At 36.0% G+C, this 16,614-nt stretch overlaps 2 protein-coding genes and 1 long non-coding RNA gene across 7 annotated transcripts in view; 1 reads left to right on the forward strand and 2 right to left on the reverse strand.

Annotated features, from left to right (window-relative positions):
• The first annotated feature begins 10 nt into the window (after positions 1–10).
• LOC106620394 (uncharacterized) lies at positions 11–2,480 on the forward strand. 5 transcript variants are annotated; one of them, XR_004978866.2, is made up of 5 exons: positions 11–136; positions 1,188–1,418; positions 1,601–1,790; positions 1,861–2,154; positions 2,217–2,480. It is a non-coding gene; the product is annotated as an uncharacterized lncRNA (long non-coding RNA). The 5 variants fall into 5 exon arrangements; XR_004978865.2 differs by having other exon boundaries at positions 12–156; XR_001330825.3 differs by lacking the exon at positions 11–136 and having other exon boundaries at positions 487–1,418.
• Positions 2,481–2,718: 238 nt separating this feature from the next.
• Positions 2,719–5,692, reverse strand: UQCR-11L (Ubiquinol-cytochrome c reductase 11 kDa subunit-like). Its single transcript, XM_014238888.3, has 2 exons — positions 5,484–5,692; positions 2,719–2,987 (listed from the first exon to the last, which is right to left on the reverse strand). The coding sequence occupies exons 1-2, from the start codon at positions 5,577–5,579 to the stop codon at positions 2,814–2,816; spliced, it is 270 nt and encodes an 89-aa protein (XP_014094363.1). The 5' UTR covers positions 5,580–5,692; the 3' UTR covers positions 2,719–2,813.
• A 2,388-nt stretch (positions 5,693–8,080) lies between these two features.
• The window catches only part of LOC106620389 (rabankyrin-5), a 37,898-nt gene continuing 29,364 nt past the window's right edge, over positions 8,081–16,614 (reverse strand). The window contains exons 5-7 of the mRNA XM_014238883.3: positions 14,169–15,031; positions 12,676–14,101; positions 8,081–8,348 (exon numbers count right to left, since the gene is read on the reverse strand). Coding sequence (XP_014094358.1) covers positions 8,210–8,348; positions 12,676–14,101; positions 14,169–15,031 — 2,428 coding nt within the window. The 3' untranslated portion in view covers positions 8,081–8,209. The remainder of the gene's footprint in view (positions 8,349–12,675; positions 14,102–14,168; positions 15,032–16,614) is intronic.

A 16,614-nucleotide genomic window follows, 5' to 3' on the forward strand; every position in this document is an offset into this window, starting at 1 on the left:
TGATTGGAAACAAATTAGTAATTAAAACAAAAAACAAAAACATAATAGAACCATTAAAAAATTAATCATCGTAATATTAAGAAGCAGTTCGGTCAAGAGAGCAACACATCTTAAAAAAAATTATAAAATTTTGAAAGTAATTTGACAAAAAGAAACGTATGAGTTTATATTTACTTAATATTTAGTTGAGTATCCATTTTGGGAAATTACGGATGTACATCTTCTCGGCATTGATAACACCAAATCCGCGCATGTCATTGGAAATTTTCTGACTTTCCTGTTGAATAACTGCCCATAAATCGTACATTGTCTTCAGTTTCAGTGCCATGACTCGCCTCGTCTGGACTCTGTGCCATTTCAGCAATGGAATTGCCTGGTGTTGAAGCCACTGAATCACAGACCTCGACTTATGGCAGGGTGCATTGTCCTGTTGGAAAACTGCTATGGTGTATACAGATAACAGTAAATGTTCCACAATCGGTACGAGATAGTTTTCTAGTATGCTACAGAATATATCTTGCCCGTTATCAGCACAATAGGACCAACACCATACTTGGTAAAGCCACCCCACACCATAACACTTCCCCCACCGGGTACTAACAATCTTCTTGGTATACTTCTGGTCCAATTTTTTATTTGGGGGTGTCGAACATAAGTTTTTCCATCAGGCCCGTGTAAGTTGAATTTAGATTTGTCGCTCCAAACTACAGAATTTCAGAAGGAAAGAGTAGAATCCCTATGCAGTCTGATAAATTCCAATCGCGCCTTTCGATCATTGTGTGAAACTTTTAGACATTGGCATGCCCGAAGGTTTTTTTTTCCAAAAGTAGCTGTCTAAATGTCCTGCTGGCAATGTTTACGCTATATTCATCGTACACTGAAGCTCGTATTTGCGAGGAAGTTCCAAAAGGATATTTAAGCGCCTGCTTAACAATGAGTGAATCTTCTCTTTTTGTGGTCTTTTTGCGTCTAGATCTCTTTTTATTTGCAAATGTTTTATTCTCACAAAAATATCTGGGAGCGTTTTGAATTTCTAATGCAACGATAAAAATCACTAATTTTTTTTCCGTCCTGGAACATGTTCCATATTAATCGCCTTTCCTCTTCAATGGGGCTCTTGGAACGTCCAATTTTCAATATTTCACACTGATATCTATTAAAAATTTTACTTACAACTAATCTCAAAGAAAAATCACAACCATAAACGCAAACGAATTACGAAAAACTTCTCTGATGGCACCGTGTGCTAATTAAAATGCCAGTCTGAATCAAATGCTTTTATGAAGTAAAGGCATACTTCTTTGAAAACGATCCCAAAATTTTCAGTAATGCGTTCATAACGACAAAATAACAACTTATTAATATACAAGAAAAGAATGTTCTAAAATACCGTTTTTCAAGCAGTACTATTGGAATAGGTAAGCGTGCGCTAATTAGTGTGCCACCGGTGTATGTCTTATGGAAAGGTCATAGGATATTTATTATTAAAAACAAAATATATTTTTTACGAATTGTGAAAAAAATATTTTGGCAGATCATATCTGTTTGTAAAATAAATTTGAAAGTTGAAAAAAATTATTTTATTTTTTTAACAACTCAGCAGGATCAGGGACTCTGCGCTTTGTTGAAATCTCACATGTATGAGTTGCCTAGACGAGAAATAATAATTAACCCACCAATGTGTTCCATTTTAAGCCCAAAAGGGAAGATACAACAGTTTTCCTGCATTGCACAGGGCATGTGCCAGTCGCTGCACCGATGCACCTTTTAGTATTTTAACGGTTCGAATGGTTCGGCTACGTTATCAAAACATTTTCAAAGTAATTTGCAAAACTCTTCAAACTGGTATTTCTGTTGCAGAACATTCGTACACTAGTCGCGCATCTCAATGGCTTATGGGCAGGTTCATAAAACTTAATGCATGCAGCGAAACATGAACAGTGACCTTAACAGTAAGTAACGATAATAATCACACCTAGGTAGCTGCCGTATGGTTAAGAAAACGGGATATGTGCATTGCCGGTAACTGCTTCTTATTATAATAGCAAGAGACCTTCTACACCTCCTGATAGCCACCTGAGTGTATTACTCTAATTGAGGGAAAGCGGTTGCATTGACTACTTTGCAAATTTTTGCCAACATAAATGCTTCCTGGTACGTCGAATTATGTATTAGTCAAACGACTTTAACCGTTTACATATGTATGCCTCCATCAGATAACGGGATGGATAACAGATACAATGAGATTAACCAAATGGCCAACCAAAGATGTAGTGAGGCCAATTGCGCCCTTCGCCAGCGGCATTAGATTCCAATGTTGATGATGATTTCAGAAAAGTTTGGTCTGTTTCTTGCCTTGCCTGATTATGGAGAAGTGGACCTGCCGTAACACTTATAAAGCCAATAATTTGCATCAACATTGTTTTTTTTCATCAAAACACGAAATGAGCGAATAAGCAAATAAATAAATAAAACATTTATTATGTCAGTTTTCATTTTTCTATGTCTGTTCTATTCAACCTGCACTATCTGCCAGGCATTAAAAAATAGTTGTTACTAATAAGCAATTTTTGTGCCAAATAAAGTTTTTGCCTATAATATAGAATCACAACTGAGTAAGTAATTGAATCAAACTATAAACTTCTCTTACTGTATATACATACGTAAATTGATAATTTAGCTCAATTAATTACCGTTTATTTGTATTATAAACAAACCTTTGTTTTTTTTTGTAATAAGCAATTATAATTATATATTAACCATGTTTACTCAATCCATTCTACATGAATAATAAACAAATTCTAAATATGCAATTATTTCAGCTTCGAAAAAAGATTATGAGCAGCGCAATGATCCAGCTCCGTAACATAATCAAAGAGTTCTTCCATACAGGTCTCGGTTGTTTTAGATTTGCCATTTACTCTGTCATTGCATTCTTGGTATTTGCTATACAAAGCTTGTATGTTACCATTATTTTGACACTTTTCCTGTAAAGATACGAATGTTTCACAGATAAATTACAATTAGTCTTTGTATATAACAGTAACATATTTCCTCCAAATTGTAGTAGTGTTCAATAATTTATTCAGTTATACAGTTAATTTTTCTTATCATGGATTTAGCGCAACACCAGTTTGATTTTCTGCATACAATATTAAAATTATATATCATGTAGTATTAATGCTAGTGTAATACAAGTCAATCAATATTGAAACCAATATGTATGCGCAAAATCAATATTTATAAGCACTAAAATATGATTACCTATAAAACTGCAAGGCAACATTCAAACAAATTTGTATAAAAAAATGGTCAGATTTAGCCAATATTAGAGAAATTGTGTCATTACAACACCAGGCAATGCACATCGCTAGTGACTCACTCTGGAAACTAGGTTGGGAGGTCCTAGAATCCACTTTATAATCCAGAGCTAACAAACAAAAGATAACTACATGTGATAACTAACTAAACTAAAATGTGGTCCTATCTGTGGTGAATGATTTTGCCCTAAGAGATGCTATATAAGAGGCGGTTCCGCTTCAGGTAGACGACTGCAAGGGTGGTTTCTGCGAAAACATCCCAGCAGGAACAGTTTGGAGAGGAGCTCATTATGTTCCTTAACCGGAAGCATGCGGGCCTCACTGTGTAGGTGTTTATTGAGGACATCAAGAGGGATCCCGTGATAGTCCTGAGTGCAGTGTTTTGACATGTCTGGAGCTTCCTCGTCTGAAAGCTGCACAACTCAGAAGACCTGAGCGGCTGTTTAGCTTGGTTTCTTGGTCAGGCTGGGAGTCATGCTGCTCCTTAGGACCGTAGAGGTCTTTTCTTGATCACTCGACTGGAGTGATGGCGCAGTGCTCGAACATGGTGCAGATTGCACAGCCGTTGAGGCAGGTGTCGCAGTAGTGCGTTAGCAGCATGGCGCCACGTAACTCGTGGATAACAGCATTTGGCCGGATAAAATCCGGGTCAATTCCGGTAACGTAGAACCGGCTGTTGTGGGAATTGATTAGAATAGACCTCTCATAGGGTGGTTTTTGAAGAGGTAACAAATTATCCGGGCATTTATAACGCTAAGTGTTGTGGTGAAGCTGTGCGTAGGTCCTTCTGGGTCGTTGGATTTAGGTGATTTTGCCCTATTGATGACATCTTTAACCTCCTCCTCGGTAAAAACAACTGGCGGTATTTTGCCTTTTTCACAGAAGGGTGCGGTATAAATTGAAGAATAAAATAGTCAGCGCACTGTGATCAACCTGGCGAAAGATTTCGCGCTCTTGGGGAAAATAATGGCCGATTTCCACAATTCTGCCATCAGGAATGAATGAAATGGTAGCAGCAGTATGCTAAGTGCGCCAACGATTACATCCGTAGGAGTGGGGTCTGTTGCGAATGTGTTCTCATTTAATTCTGAAAAGCTAAAACGGAAGGTTATCCACAAAAACAAAGTCAGGTCTCTATAGAGATATATATGGGTAATCCATCCCACAATCACCACTAGCTATGGTAAGATCAGGCAACTATTATATGTGCCTATAATTCTGGGAACTTTGCCATTTATTCTGAGCAATGTTTCAAAGTTTTACGTATAAATAGGAGGATTGATAATGGTGAAGCCATATCCTTCATACTGCACAAAAATTTGAAATATGCTATTATCGATGACAACATCGACGCAGAGATACTATCGTAGAATGTCAGATTATAGCTATCCGGTCAGGAGATGTCGAGTTCGAAATAGTTAGGTGCGATGGTTCGTTGGACCGTTTGGTGCTAGGCGACTTTAACGTGCATTACGATCTTTGGCACTCCAGGATGTGAAACTATCGTAGGTTTATAGAGCTGACTGTTGTTGTTGCAGCAGTTATCTACACCTCGTTTAGGCTGCAAAACTCAAGTTAGTTGTCACCGAAATTATCTAACGATCATCGAAAAATAACACATTTTAGACTTGAATTTTAAGCTATAACTGCATATGTTCTTCTTCTGGCGATCCTCCTCTATTTAACCATAGACATTTTGGTGTACATTTTTAAAAAGTTTACTTTTCGCTCACCGATTTGTAAACTTCGCGTCAAAATAAGACGATTTCAAAAAAAAATGTACACTTTTGAGGCCACTTTCGTTGAGGGACGTAAATTATACATTTACCGATATTTTAACCCGGAATACGGCTGATGCTATTCTAAATCTCAGCTCTCTTAAAAATAATAATTATTGGCTGATCGAGGCTCTTTATATTAGTATTAGATAGTCCTATAAATTTAATCCTCTATCACCCTGTAGTTACTTTAACCACGAATTCGTGGATTTAACTCTATTATGTAATGGCCATACTCATGCACTGCAGTTGAAACTTACTTGTATGATAGGTACAATACTGTTGACTGTAAAAATTTTAGCTTTCTATCAAAATGAAAAACATTTCTCAATGATAATATATATAGATATACGTATTAGCTTCAATGAATACATCAAATATTTACCCGAAGGGCAGTTTGAGGATCAACTAATTCAGCTTCTTCATCTTCGGCTTTAACTGTAGGAAACACCACACTGCGAAAGAAGCTAAATAGAGCCATATTCAGTTTACTATAATTCTTATTACGAAATGAATTAACAAATTTATCTCCTGAATCCAATGTAATTCAATAATGATGCAACATATCTCTGATTAATTTTAAAATTTTAATATCAATTCTCGATAAACGATAACCTTTACCTGAACGTTACACGATCAAGAAATTGCTTTTAAGTTTTAATACGCTCACACTTTTCGAACTTGAAAGCCGTCTTGATATCAATTTTCTCATTAAAGTCGAGGGGCAAGTTGACGATCAAGTTTGAACAGCTGTTCACATAGTTTTGCAAACTTTGACAACAATTGTCGGGAATAAAAATATTTCGTTATATTCATGGATTGGTATCAAAATATAGGCATATCAATCCATTATAGTAATATTTCATACAAAATTTTTAAGCATTTTAAGCGGCTTCCATGACAAGAATCTTTAATTCCCACAGCAGCCGGTTCTACGTTACCTGAATTGACCCGAATTTTAACCGGCCAAGGGCTGTTATTTTGGCGATCTAACCCTGTTTGGATTGGTAAGTTTTAGTCTAAGTTTGTTGTCCTTAGAGCAACACCTAGCAGCAGGGTTGCTCCGTATCCTCCTGACCCGTGCTCCAAATCGAGTGACCAAGAAAAGACCTCCACGGTCCTCAGGAGCTCACACAGACAGCATGACTCCCAGTCTGACCAATGCACCTAATATACAATACTTCCAGTTACATGTTGCCCAACGCGATTTTACTCAAACATTGGTGCGCTGCTTCGTTGTAAGAATCGGATAGAGCTGAACAATTCAATATTCTGCACAATGAATGAACCACCAGAATTATGGGCACCCTGATATAACAATCACTAGTGGTGGGCATAAACAGCATTACCTGCTGACCTATGCTAACTTTTGCATCAGACCATCTGCCCATAAATATCTTGATTGAAAAATCTGCCGACATTACTGCTGTGGACAACCTACGTTAACTTTAATAAAGATGACTTGGTCGGCTTTACAGAATTCACTAAAACCACCTTCATTGTATTACGCATTCATACGGACGGAAGAATTCAACAATTACGACCAAGTTTTCAAGCCGATGCAACAACTTTAGCAAGTGAGCACGACTTCTTACGCCTGGTCGGTCTTTGTGATCCCCGCATATCTTAATTTGGAGATTCGAGAACTGGATAATCATAAGGGGACGATATGGGTGGAGCACATGAAGTTCTGCAACGTCTTCGTCGTAGTGAGCAAGCTTTGGACTATTGACAAATCTCTATCCAATCCGGGGACACATGACCAAAATCGTCTCGAAATTCAGTAAAATATTTTTTTTTACAGCTCATACCCATATGCACTTTTGATCGGTCTCACTTTTGATATAAACTAAATTTTTTGAATTTACCAGGTCTTGCACAAAGTAAAATTAGAACAAAGTAAATCCGCCTGATAATTTCATTTCTGCAAATGTCTGCTCTTTTCATCGCCTATTCGACAGAAAAAGTCTGCGTAGACGCTTATATCTTATATATATACCATGTATGTGGGTATGTGTTGTGAAATCGCCCGAATTGAAACAACACACTCTTCCATACAAAGAGTAACGAAAATACAAACGATTTTGTATCTCGGCCCGTCCAGGGCGGCCAAAAATATTAGCACAGCGTGAAACTTTTAACGTTTTGCAAAGTGTGAAGCAAAGCCCCTGACTTATTGCATCCAAAATCGCTCAAAAATTTTCATGGCCAAGATGCACGCAGGAAGTATTTCAAACCTCTTGGCAACGGACAATTGGTTAATGCTTTTGCGAAAAAGACGGCACGGCACTCGCTAAGGAAAACTTGATGCATACTGTGAAACATGGTGGAGATAGAACAATAATATGGGGGTGCATGGCAGGTAATGGTGTGGACCGAATCGAATTTGTAGAATGGACATATATGCACCTTAATATATTGAAATGACTACTTTTTTCAACAGGATACCGACCTGAATTAGTTAAGCTTTGGTCTATCCCATGTGAAAGCCCTTGCTTAAGTTTACAAACGGGGGATAGCCGACTTCCTATAACATTTAAAAAAAAATTATAGTCCTTGTAAGCAGACTTTTTCTAATGGATTTCCTAGACGTTCGTATACATACGAAATATGCTTTAATTCATATAAAATAAATTGGATTTTATAAAAATCATATAGAAGCCTTTTTCCCAACGAGTTATTTTTGTTGGTACCATGTACGCAGACGTTTTCTGCCTAGTGTATATATATTATAAACATATATTTTCAAAAATTTGTGAGTCCTGAAACAGGAAATATAATCAAAAGCTATAAGTAAATACAAGTATATTATTTTTAAATTTAATTCAATAAGAGTACTTACCCCGGGAGATTTATTAAAATAACCATGAATATATAAGTGGTATATATACATATACTTGTATATCGCAAAAATACGCATCATATAAAATTCAAGATTCAGTTTTTCACTATCAATAACAAAATTTGTATCAATATGAGTAGTTTCTATTTTATAAATATATTTATTCATAAATACAAACATGCTACTTTAATTATTATATACATAATTATTTTTAGAAACAAAATATGCGTTAAATATAATCGTGTAATGTTTAAATGTAGTGCTGTTCTTCATTGCAAAGTATATTTTCCTCCTTGTAATATATTAAAGCAAGTGCAGCATACACGGGTGGGTTTATTCAAACCAAATTTAAGTATTGGAACATCGTTATTGGAGCATTTGGAGCATAAAACTCGTCCGCAATGACGGCTAAAACGTAAAAATATATTTATTTTAATAATATTCTTACATTATGTATATGTATTACATCATATATCTTCGATTCGGCATTTCTCTGCTCGCTATCTTGTCAAAAAATTTACACAACAAAATTATTAGGTTGAATTCAGACAAGAGAGTACGCGGATACTCATTAAAGTGTTATAACCGTTAACTTCAAGATATAAAGTTTTGTTTTACACATTTTAGACCAGTTTTACTATTGTGAATGGTTCATATGACAAATTACTTTGAAAAATAAGAATACAAACATTTTTTATTGATTTTCAAAAGGCTACAACATATTACAAAAATATTTTTTTGTCTTCATTAAAAAAAAAGTGTAACACTAATACACATACGTCAGAGAATTTGATAGCGCAGGGTTTCAACGCAAGTGCTAAACTGGCAGTTTGAACAACTGGTAAGTTTGTTCGATTCACTATTCTCTAATTCTCGGCGAATCGAAGATAGCTTATTTTTTATTAATCAAAATCTTTAAATTTTCTCTGGTATATTAGTAATATAATAAAAAAAAAAAGTATTTAAAATGAAATTAAAAAAATTATATATTATATAGGTATACTGCTTTGTGGTTAGTGCTCGCATGGACTTCTGTGTACACGCGGGTATACCTAATCTAAAAACATTACAGCTAGCAACCGAACCGCCGTTGTCGAAATAATAATATATGCTGACCGGCGACGGTATACGATGTGTGATTTGAGGAGTAATTTTAAAGTGAAGAAAGTAATAATTAAATTGTTGACCAATTTGACATGTTAACCTAGCAATGCTAACAAATCATGTTAATGTTAAAATTAAGATCTTTAAAGTTCAAGCGATGCGAGCTAGTTTAAAAGTGTTTGCAATAACAATGAGAAAACGAGATATTCTTTTAACAGTTTTTATTGGGAAATGCTACTTTAAAGACTTGCTATAAAATGAAAAGAATATTAGCATATAATAAAAACAGTTTTCAATGTAAATCAAATAATCTGGATGGACTAATAAGTGAACACACATTAGCAGTTAGACAAATACGACACTGAATTAGGAACAAACTGGTGTGAAGTGAAGTCGAAGACAACTTTAAAACAGAGAGAAAAGACATTTACAGGTATAATTTTAGCCTTCCTACCCCGTTATGTTCTACAATTTCTGATTCCGAGTTATGTTTATTATGTAATTACTAATAAATTATTCACTAATACCTCAATTTTACTTTCACCTAAGTATGATTGGCTATTGATGAAAATATTTACTGATGTTTTACTACAGTATTTCATGGGCGGAAATCCTCTTGGCTGTATCCTCCTTGCGTGTGCTGACTGGACAATGGACGTCGCAGCTGTCACCGTCACGACTTGGCATCTGCACTTTGTTTTTAGAGCAGATCTTGGTGGTGCGAGTAGGCAGGCGCCTATCTAAAGCAGGGGTACATATTCATCCTTCTCTTTCTGGTGACTTACTTTGCATTTTGCAAAGGTTGTAATGCTACCGCTTAACAACGTAGAGGTGCCAAAGTCCATAAAGCTCCTTAAAAGATAAAATCCTGATATGCCGAAGGAAGATTGGAGGTCACCAACTTTGGCAAGGAGGATGGCAGCCTAAACTACAACTTCCAAATAAACAAGTCTGGTAGTGTGTCCCACTTCACACGCAAGTTAGCTGAAAACAGTAAGTAATAAAATAAAATAATAAAGAAGCAGGAAGGTAAGGTAAGGGTAAGCCGGAGAGCCAAACCGACCGCGAGCAGAAACCCGAACTTAGTAAAGATTCTTTGGATAAACCTGCATAAGAGTAAGGTCGCCTCTGCCGAACTCCTTTCTAATTTAGAGAAAATAGGCTACGACGAAATTTGGCGCTAACCGTAAAGTATGGCTAAGATGAGACACTAAAAAGCATTACCGGTAGAACCACGGAGGTTGGTAGATGCCGCTTATAAGCGAAAAGACTCCTAGTGATAGGCGCAAACCCTAATGTTCACCACACAGTATGGGTTAACGGAGATAACAACGAGAGGGGTGAGTTGTTAATTATACACACTGATAAGAAATTCGCTAGAGCTAACTAGGGGAGGAACTAATATATATTGCCCCTATCTCGAAGAACGTTCTAAATGTAACACAACACAAACCATTTAAATACCCTTATATGGGCAAAAACTAACTACTCGAACTGTTAAGGACGTATTTTTCCAGCAATGATGCAGAATGTATCAACAGCGCTGGTTACTTAATGATAATATATTAAGGATGTTTAAGGCTTAAATATGTACATATTCTTTGTATAGACGCGAATGCCGTATTCTTATAGAAACCAGGCGAAGGAGTCCCCCTTTATTCGCAAGAATATATATTATTATATCTAACCTCATTCCTTCTAGAGACATTCGAAAAGGTTTTAGACGCGCACATTAGAGACAAGCTACTATTGGCTAACATATCGAAAGCACATCACGGCTATGTGAAGGGTAGATTCACTGAGACTGTACCCTGGTACTCTTTACATGGAGATACAAAATCCAGACTTCAAAACCTCCGAAGCTTAACGGGACTAAGTTAACAATTAAGGAGCATACTTGTACCTGGGAGTAATTTTGGATATCAAACTGGAAACTCAATGTCGAAAATTTGCAAAATCAGCTGCAAGATTGGCGGCTTTGGATGAATTCTCAACAAGAACCTTCGGGCATAGCTCGATAAGCAAGCGTTTGGTTGATAGACCACATACCTTCACAATTTATCTGAAAAAGAAGGTTTAAAAATAACAGGAAACAAAGGTGAAACTTGCGACGTCTACTCAGAAGAATCAAAAATAGCTAATAAAGTGAACATCGGTGTCTATTGCTCGGAGAAATAGCTAATGAGTTTGCCAAAAGTGCCATCCATCTGCATCAAAGGCCCCGAAGAAAAACACGAACAGACTCACGCTGTCTCGGAAAGGCTGCAGGGCGGTTGTTTGTCAGGTCATAGCTTACTGGCATCACATGCGAGTCAGACGGGTATTAGTAGCGATGATACATGCAGAAAGTCGAGGAGCTTCGCAGTTCAAGGGACTAGACGAAGTATCAATATTAGATATCAAGTCCTGTATGACAAATACTTTAGCTTAATTAAACTGAACCCATATATGGGATTACAAGGATCAGTATATCTATGTATGGCATGACAGCCGGCCGGTATAACCTAAATAACCTATTACTGTATTTCGTTACATGAAACCCAAAAAGCCCTAAGTTACAAAAAAATTCAAAATAGACTTTTTAATTGATTACCATGTCATAATACATCTTCCTTTAAAATTGTTTAATCCAACAACCATTAATACCGTTGCTATAAACAAAATGCAAAAAGCCCTAAGTGTAATCGTAACAAATTTTCCAACCAAGACAGTAACTTACGCCTTTAGAGAAATAATAAACAATATAATTTTTTGGGTAGTTGCATGCAGCCCTTTCGTACCATTTCCACTGTAAAATTTAATGCTTTTTGAGGGGTTGTTTATTGAGTCATCGTAATTTTAATAGTTTTCAACATAACTGTAATATGGACTTATTCTCAAGCAACTTTGGTTAATATAGGTTTAGTGGTTTATGAGCTATGTACGTTAAATTTATTAGGTAATATCAGGCATAATCTTTAAATGAGCAGAGGCGAAAATACTACGAATATTAAATTTTAAATGAAATAAATATTTGACTTCTCAAACGAATATTTTAGCGCATTAGTTATTTTTAATTTTGACAACCCATTGTTTGTACTGCTTTCCAAAATAGTTATCCGTTACATTAGTGTATACAGCCAATAATGGTTAAGTACCACCCCGCTTAAGTGCCAATTTCTCTTATCAACCTGTGTCTTAGTCATTACACATCTATCGTTTTTAAAAAAAAACAAACATAGAAATTATTCTTTTAAGTGCAACTCACTTTTGTACCACACAATTTTGTTCTTCATTCAAAAATTTATTAACGAATTTTCCCACTTATGTACCGCTTCAAAAACCTTTATGATATTTTTTATTGAACCACATGCAATCTGTTCCTGTGTTAATCAAAATTTAATTTGTAAACAATATGATCTCATGTTGCATTGCGTATAAAGCAAATTGTTTTTATACTCTCGCAACTTGTTGCTACAGAGTATAATAGTTTTGTTCACCTAACGGTTGTTTGTATCACCTAAAACTAATCTTCTTTTCTATAATACAAATGGGTCTTAATACCAGTTTAGGTGCTAAATTTTTTATTAAATAATTATGCTTAGGATTATTCGTTCTTCGAAAAGATTTGAATAAATAATATTTAACTTACCAGTGATGTTTTCGAACTGTTAATGAAAATTTTATACGACATTCCTGGCAGACATCTGATTCGGACCATGGGGATTCTTGAGGCAGCTGATCAAGAAGCTTGTGTAAAAGTTGATCTGTGGCCAACTTAAAATTAAAAATGCTAACCCCGTCCCCATTTTCCATACCAAGACAGGCCCCATACTTCACTAAAGCTTTGCATAAAGGCGACTGCCCTCTCATAAAAGCTAGTAATAAAGGCGTATTCCCATCTGCGTCTGGTTTATTTATCGGATATTTTGGCATGCATTCAATGAATAGGTCACAGATTGCAGCCGCTGAAGTATCTTCTCCAGTTCGGCACAATTCATGAAGTGGTGTTCGCCCTTTGTGATTTACAGTTTCCGCATCAATTCGTGATTCTGTTAATAGTTCTCGAACAATACTTAAAAATCCTCCACGAACAGCAACATGTAAAGCATTATTTCCGTCACTATCAACTGCGTCATAGTCTGCGTTATTCTGTAACAGTGCTGATACCGCAGCTAAATTACCCCGGTCAGCTGAAATATGAAGAGGTGTCTTTTGAGTTGCATCTGTTTCACTAACGCGTGCTCCTGCAAGAATAAGTGTTCTCATTATCATTTCATTTTGCGAAGATGCAGCTAAATGTAAAGGCGTAGACTGATTCACATCATGAACTCTTGAATTGACATCTACTTGAACGGATAATAAAAAAAGAACTCCTTCCAGATCATCTTTTAGTATGGCTAAATGAAGAAAATTACGTCCACGATTATCCATTTGCTCTGCAGCATTTGGAAGACGTTCCAAAATTCGTTCTGCGGCTTTGTGGTTTCTAACAATAAGGGCTTGGGCAAAAGGAGTATTTCCGTCATGATCTCGAATTCTCAAATCAATATTTGGGTGGCATAGTAAAATAGAGATAATATCTTCGTGCTGATTTCTAATGGCTATGTGAATAGGAGTTTGATTGTTGATGTCTAATGCATTAACATTCGCACCGTGATCAATTAAAGCTTGCAATACTTTTGTTAAGCCCCAATGGCAGCAAACATGTAATGGAGAAGCTTTTTCGTTAGCTTCATCTCCTCCTTCCCCTTTTGGACCAGGCTGGCGGGGTGAATCAATATCGCATTGACTTTTTATCAAAAAAATTGCTATTGATTCATTGTTTTCATCTATGGCTCGATGTAGCATAGTTTGCCTACAGCCTTCAGGTCCAATATCCCAGCAGTCTGTATCAACACCATGACGTAATAAGATTTGAGCAATATCTTCATATCCAAGCTCTAAGCTTGTCCAAAGTGGTGGATCCCTCATGTTGTCATTAAATGACTTTAAAGCCACTCCTTTAGCACATAAGTTATCAACTACTTTCGGTAAATGAGAGTATATAGCCAGCTGTAGAGGCGATTTTTTGTCTCCTTTTTATACCCATAAAAAAATTATTAATATACAAAAAAGTAATAACTTATAAAATAATAGTTATACCAGTTAGGAAATTTGCATCAGCGCCATTTTGCAAAAGCAAAATTGCAGTGTCCGCGTCCTTATTTAAAATTGATTGATGCAAAAGTGTCATATTTTTATCGTTTCGAGCATTAACATTCGCGCCTCCTTCTATTAGGATAGAAACAAGATGGCTAAGTCCTAATTCTATACTAAGGCTTAACGGAGTATTCCCATTCTCATCTTTACAATCAAAGTTTGGTGGTTCCCCTGAAGCGCATGATTTTTGATTTACAATTTTTTTCAAAACATCAATAGCATTAGCTTCCACTGCTATGTGAATAGGTGTCCTCATTTGAGATTTGTGGAACTGAGCATTTGAACCAGCACCGACTTGTAATAATTTTTCGGCTAAATTTGATAAGTTCATTTGTGCAGCTATATGAAGTACAGTAAATCCTTCGGCATTGACGTGACTAAGATCTGCATAATCTGCCAAAAAAATTGCCGAATCCTCCAAACTCTTCTTTGCCAAAACTTGCATCAAATCGTCCTGAGTCGAAGCTTTAATTGGGTTGACGTTAGCTCCAAGTTCTATTAGTTTTAAAGGCAATTTCCATAAATCTATTTTATTTAATAAACACAATTCTAAGGCGGTGTTTTCATTATTGTTTTGCAAATTAATATTAATATCAGGCCTAGAAACCAGCATGTCTATTATTTTGTAGTTACCAGATAATATTGCTATATGAAGAGGGGTTTCACCTCGGTTATTTTGTACATTAATATTTGGATTTAGAGAAAGTAACTTTTCACTAATATTTATTATTGACTTATACTCATCTCGTTCAGTTTCTCTGGAATTATACTGAGAAAGCATATGTAAGGCAGTGTTTCCCGATTCCCTGCAAAACGAATTTAAATAAGTTTTATTTATGCGGTTTTTAATAATTAATATACAATATAAATGTATGTCATGCCAATTTTTTTTAATATATAAAAATAAATTCCTATATTTTTATATCTATATATATTATACATATGTATGAGTATTGCTCTTCATTATACTCTCGCAACCTGTTGCTACAGAGTATAATAGTTTTGTTCACCTAACGGTTGTTTGTATCACCTAAAACTAATCGAGTTAAATATAGGGTTATATGTATATAAATGATCAGGATGAAGAGACGAGTTGAAATCCGGATGACTGTCTGTCCGTCTGTCCGTCCGTGCAAGCTCTAACTTGAGTAAAAATTGAGATACCTTTATGAAACTTGGTAGACATGTTTCTTGGTACCGTGAGACGGTTGTTATTGCAGATTGGCGTAATCGGACCACTGCCAAGCCCACAAAACGCCAGTAATCAAAAACAAATAAATTGCCATAACTAAGCTCCGCAATAAGATACAAAACTGTTATTTGGTACACAGGATCACATTAGGGAGGGGCATCTGCAGTTAAATTTTTTATGATTAAAGTGAGCGTGGTCCCGCCCCTAATAGGTTTAATGTGCATATCTTCTAAACCGCTAATGCTATAATAACAAACTTCACTGGAAGCAAATGTTTTTAGAACCTCTACCTACAGTGTGAAAATAGTTGAAATCGGGTGGCAACTCCGCCCACTCCCCATATAACGGTACTGTTAAAAACTACTAAAAGCGCGATAAATCAAGGACTAAATACGCAAGAGACAATAAATTTTATCTCTGGGATGGTATGAGATGACTTTATAGGTACCGCGTTCAAATTAGACAGTGGGCGTGGCTCAGCCCAATTTTAGGTGAAAACCCATATCTTGGGATCTGCTTAACCAATTTCAACCAAATTCGGTACATAACACTCTTCGCATATCTTTATGTTATAGTGCGAAAATGAGCGAAATCGGATTACAACCACGCCTATTTCTCATATAACACCATTTTTAATTCTATTTGATTCTTTCACTTTCCAGTATGCAAATCAAGCAGCAATGATTGTATCGGGGTAAAACTTTGCGTGAATAATACGTTTAAAGTATGCCACTTTGAGACCAAAAATTGTCTAAATCGAACCAAAACTGTTCAAGACCCTAAGTACTAAATATGTGGACCCCAATGCCTATAGTTGACCTTATACCGAAAATATCAGTCATTCCACAAAGAAATCTCAAACGAGTATACCATTTGACTTTGCGAGAGTATAAAATGTTCGGTTACATCCGAATTTAGCATTTCCTTACTTGTTTTCAATTAATTTTGTTTCTGTTAAAATGGCACTTACGCGAATTCAATTGTTATCGGTCATTCGATTTGTATAATTTTTAATTGGAATGCGATTTAAAGAATATTTTTGGATGAGAGAAGAGGGGCAGGAATCGTTAGGTACTTTGAGAGTAAAGAAAGAATGCCCGATAATCGGATGCTGCGCTCGCAGAGTCAGTTCGAAAAGTTGGGACGAGAAGAACTTGGTGTTCTTAAAGAAAATAAATAAGTAAAGTGAGATGTGCT

The sequence above is a fragment of the Bactrocera oleae genome, chromosome 2 (assembly GCF_042242935.1).
Source record: "Bactrocera oleae isolate idBacOlea1 chromosome 2, idBacOlea1, whole genome shotgun sequence".
Lineage (NCBI taxonomy): Eukaryota > Metazoa > Arthropoda > Insecta > Diptera > Tephritidae > Bactrocera > Bactrocera oleae.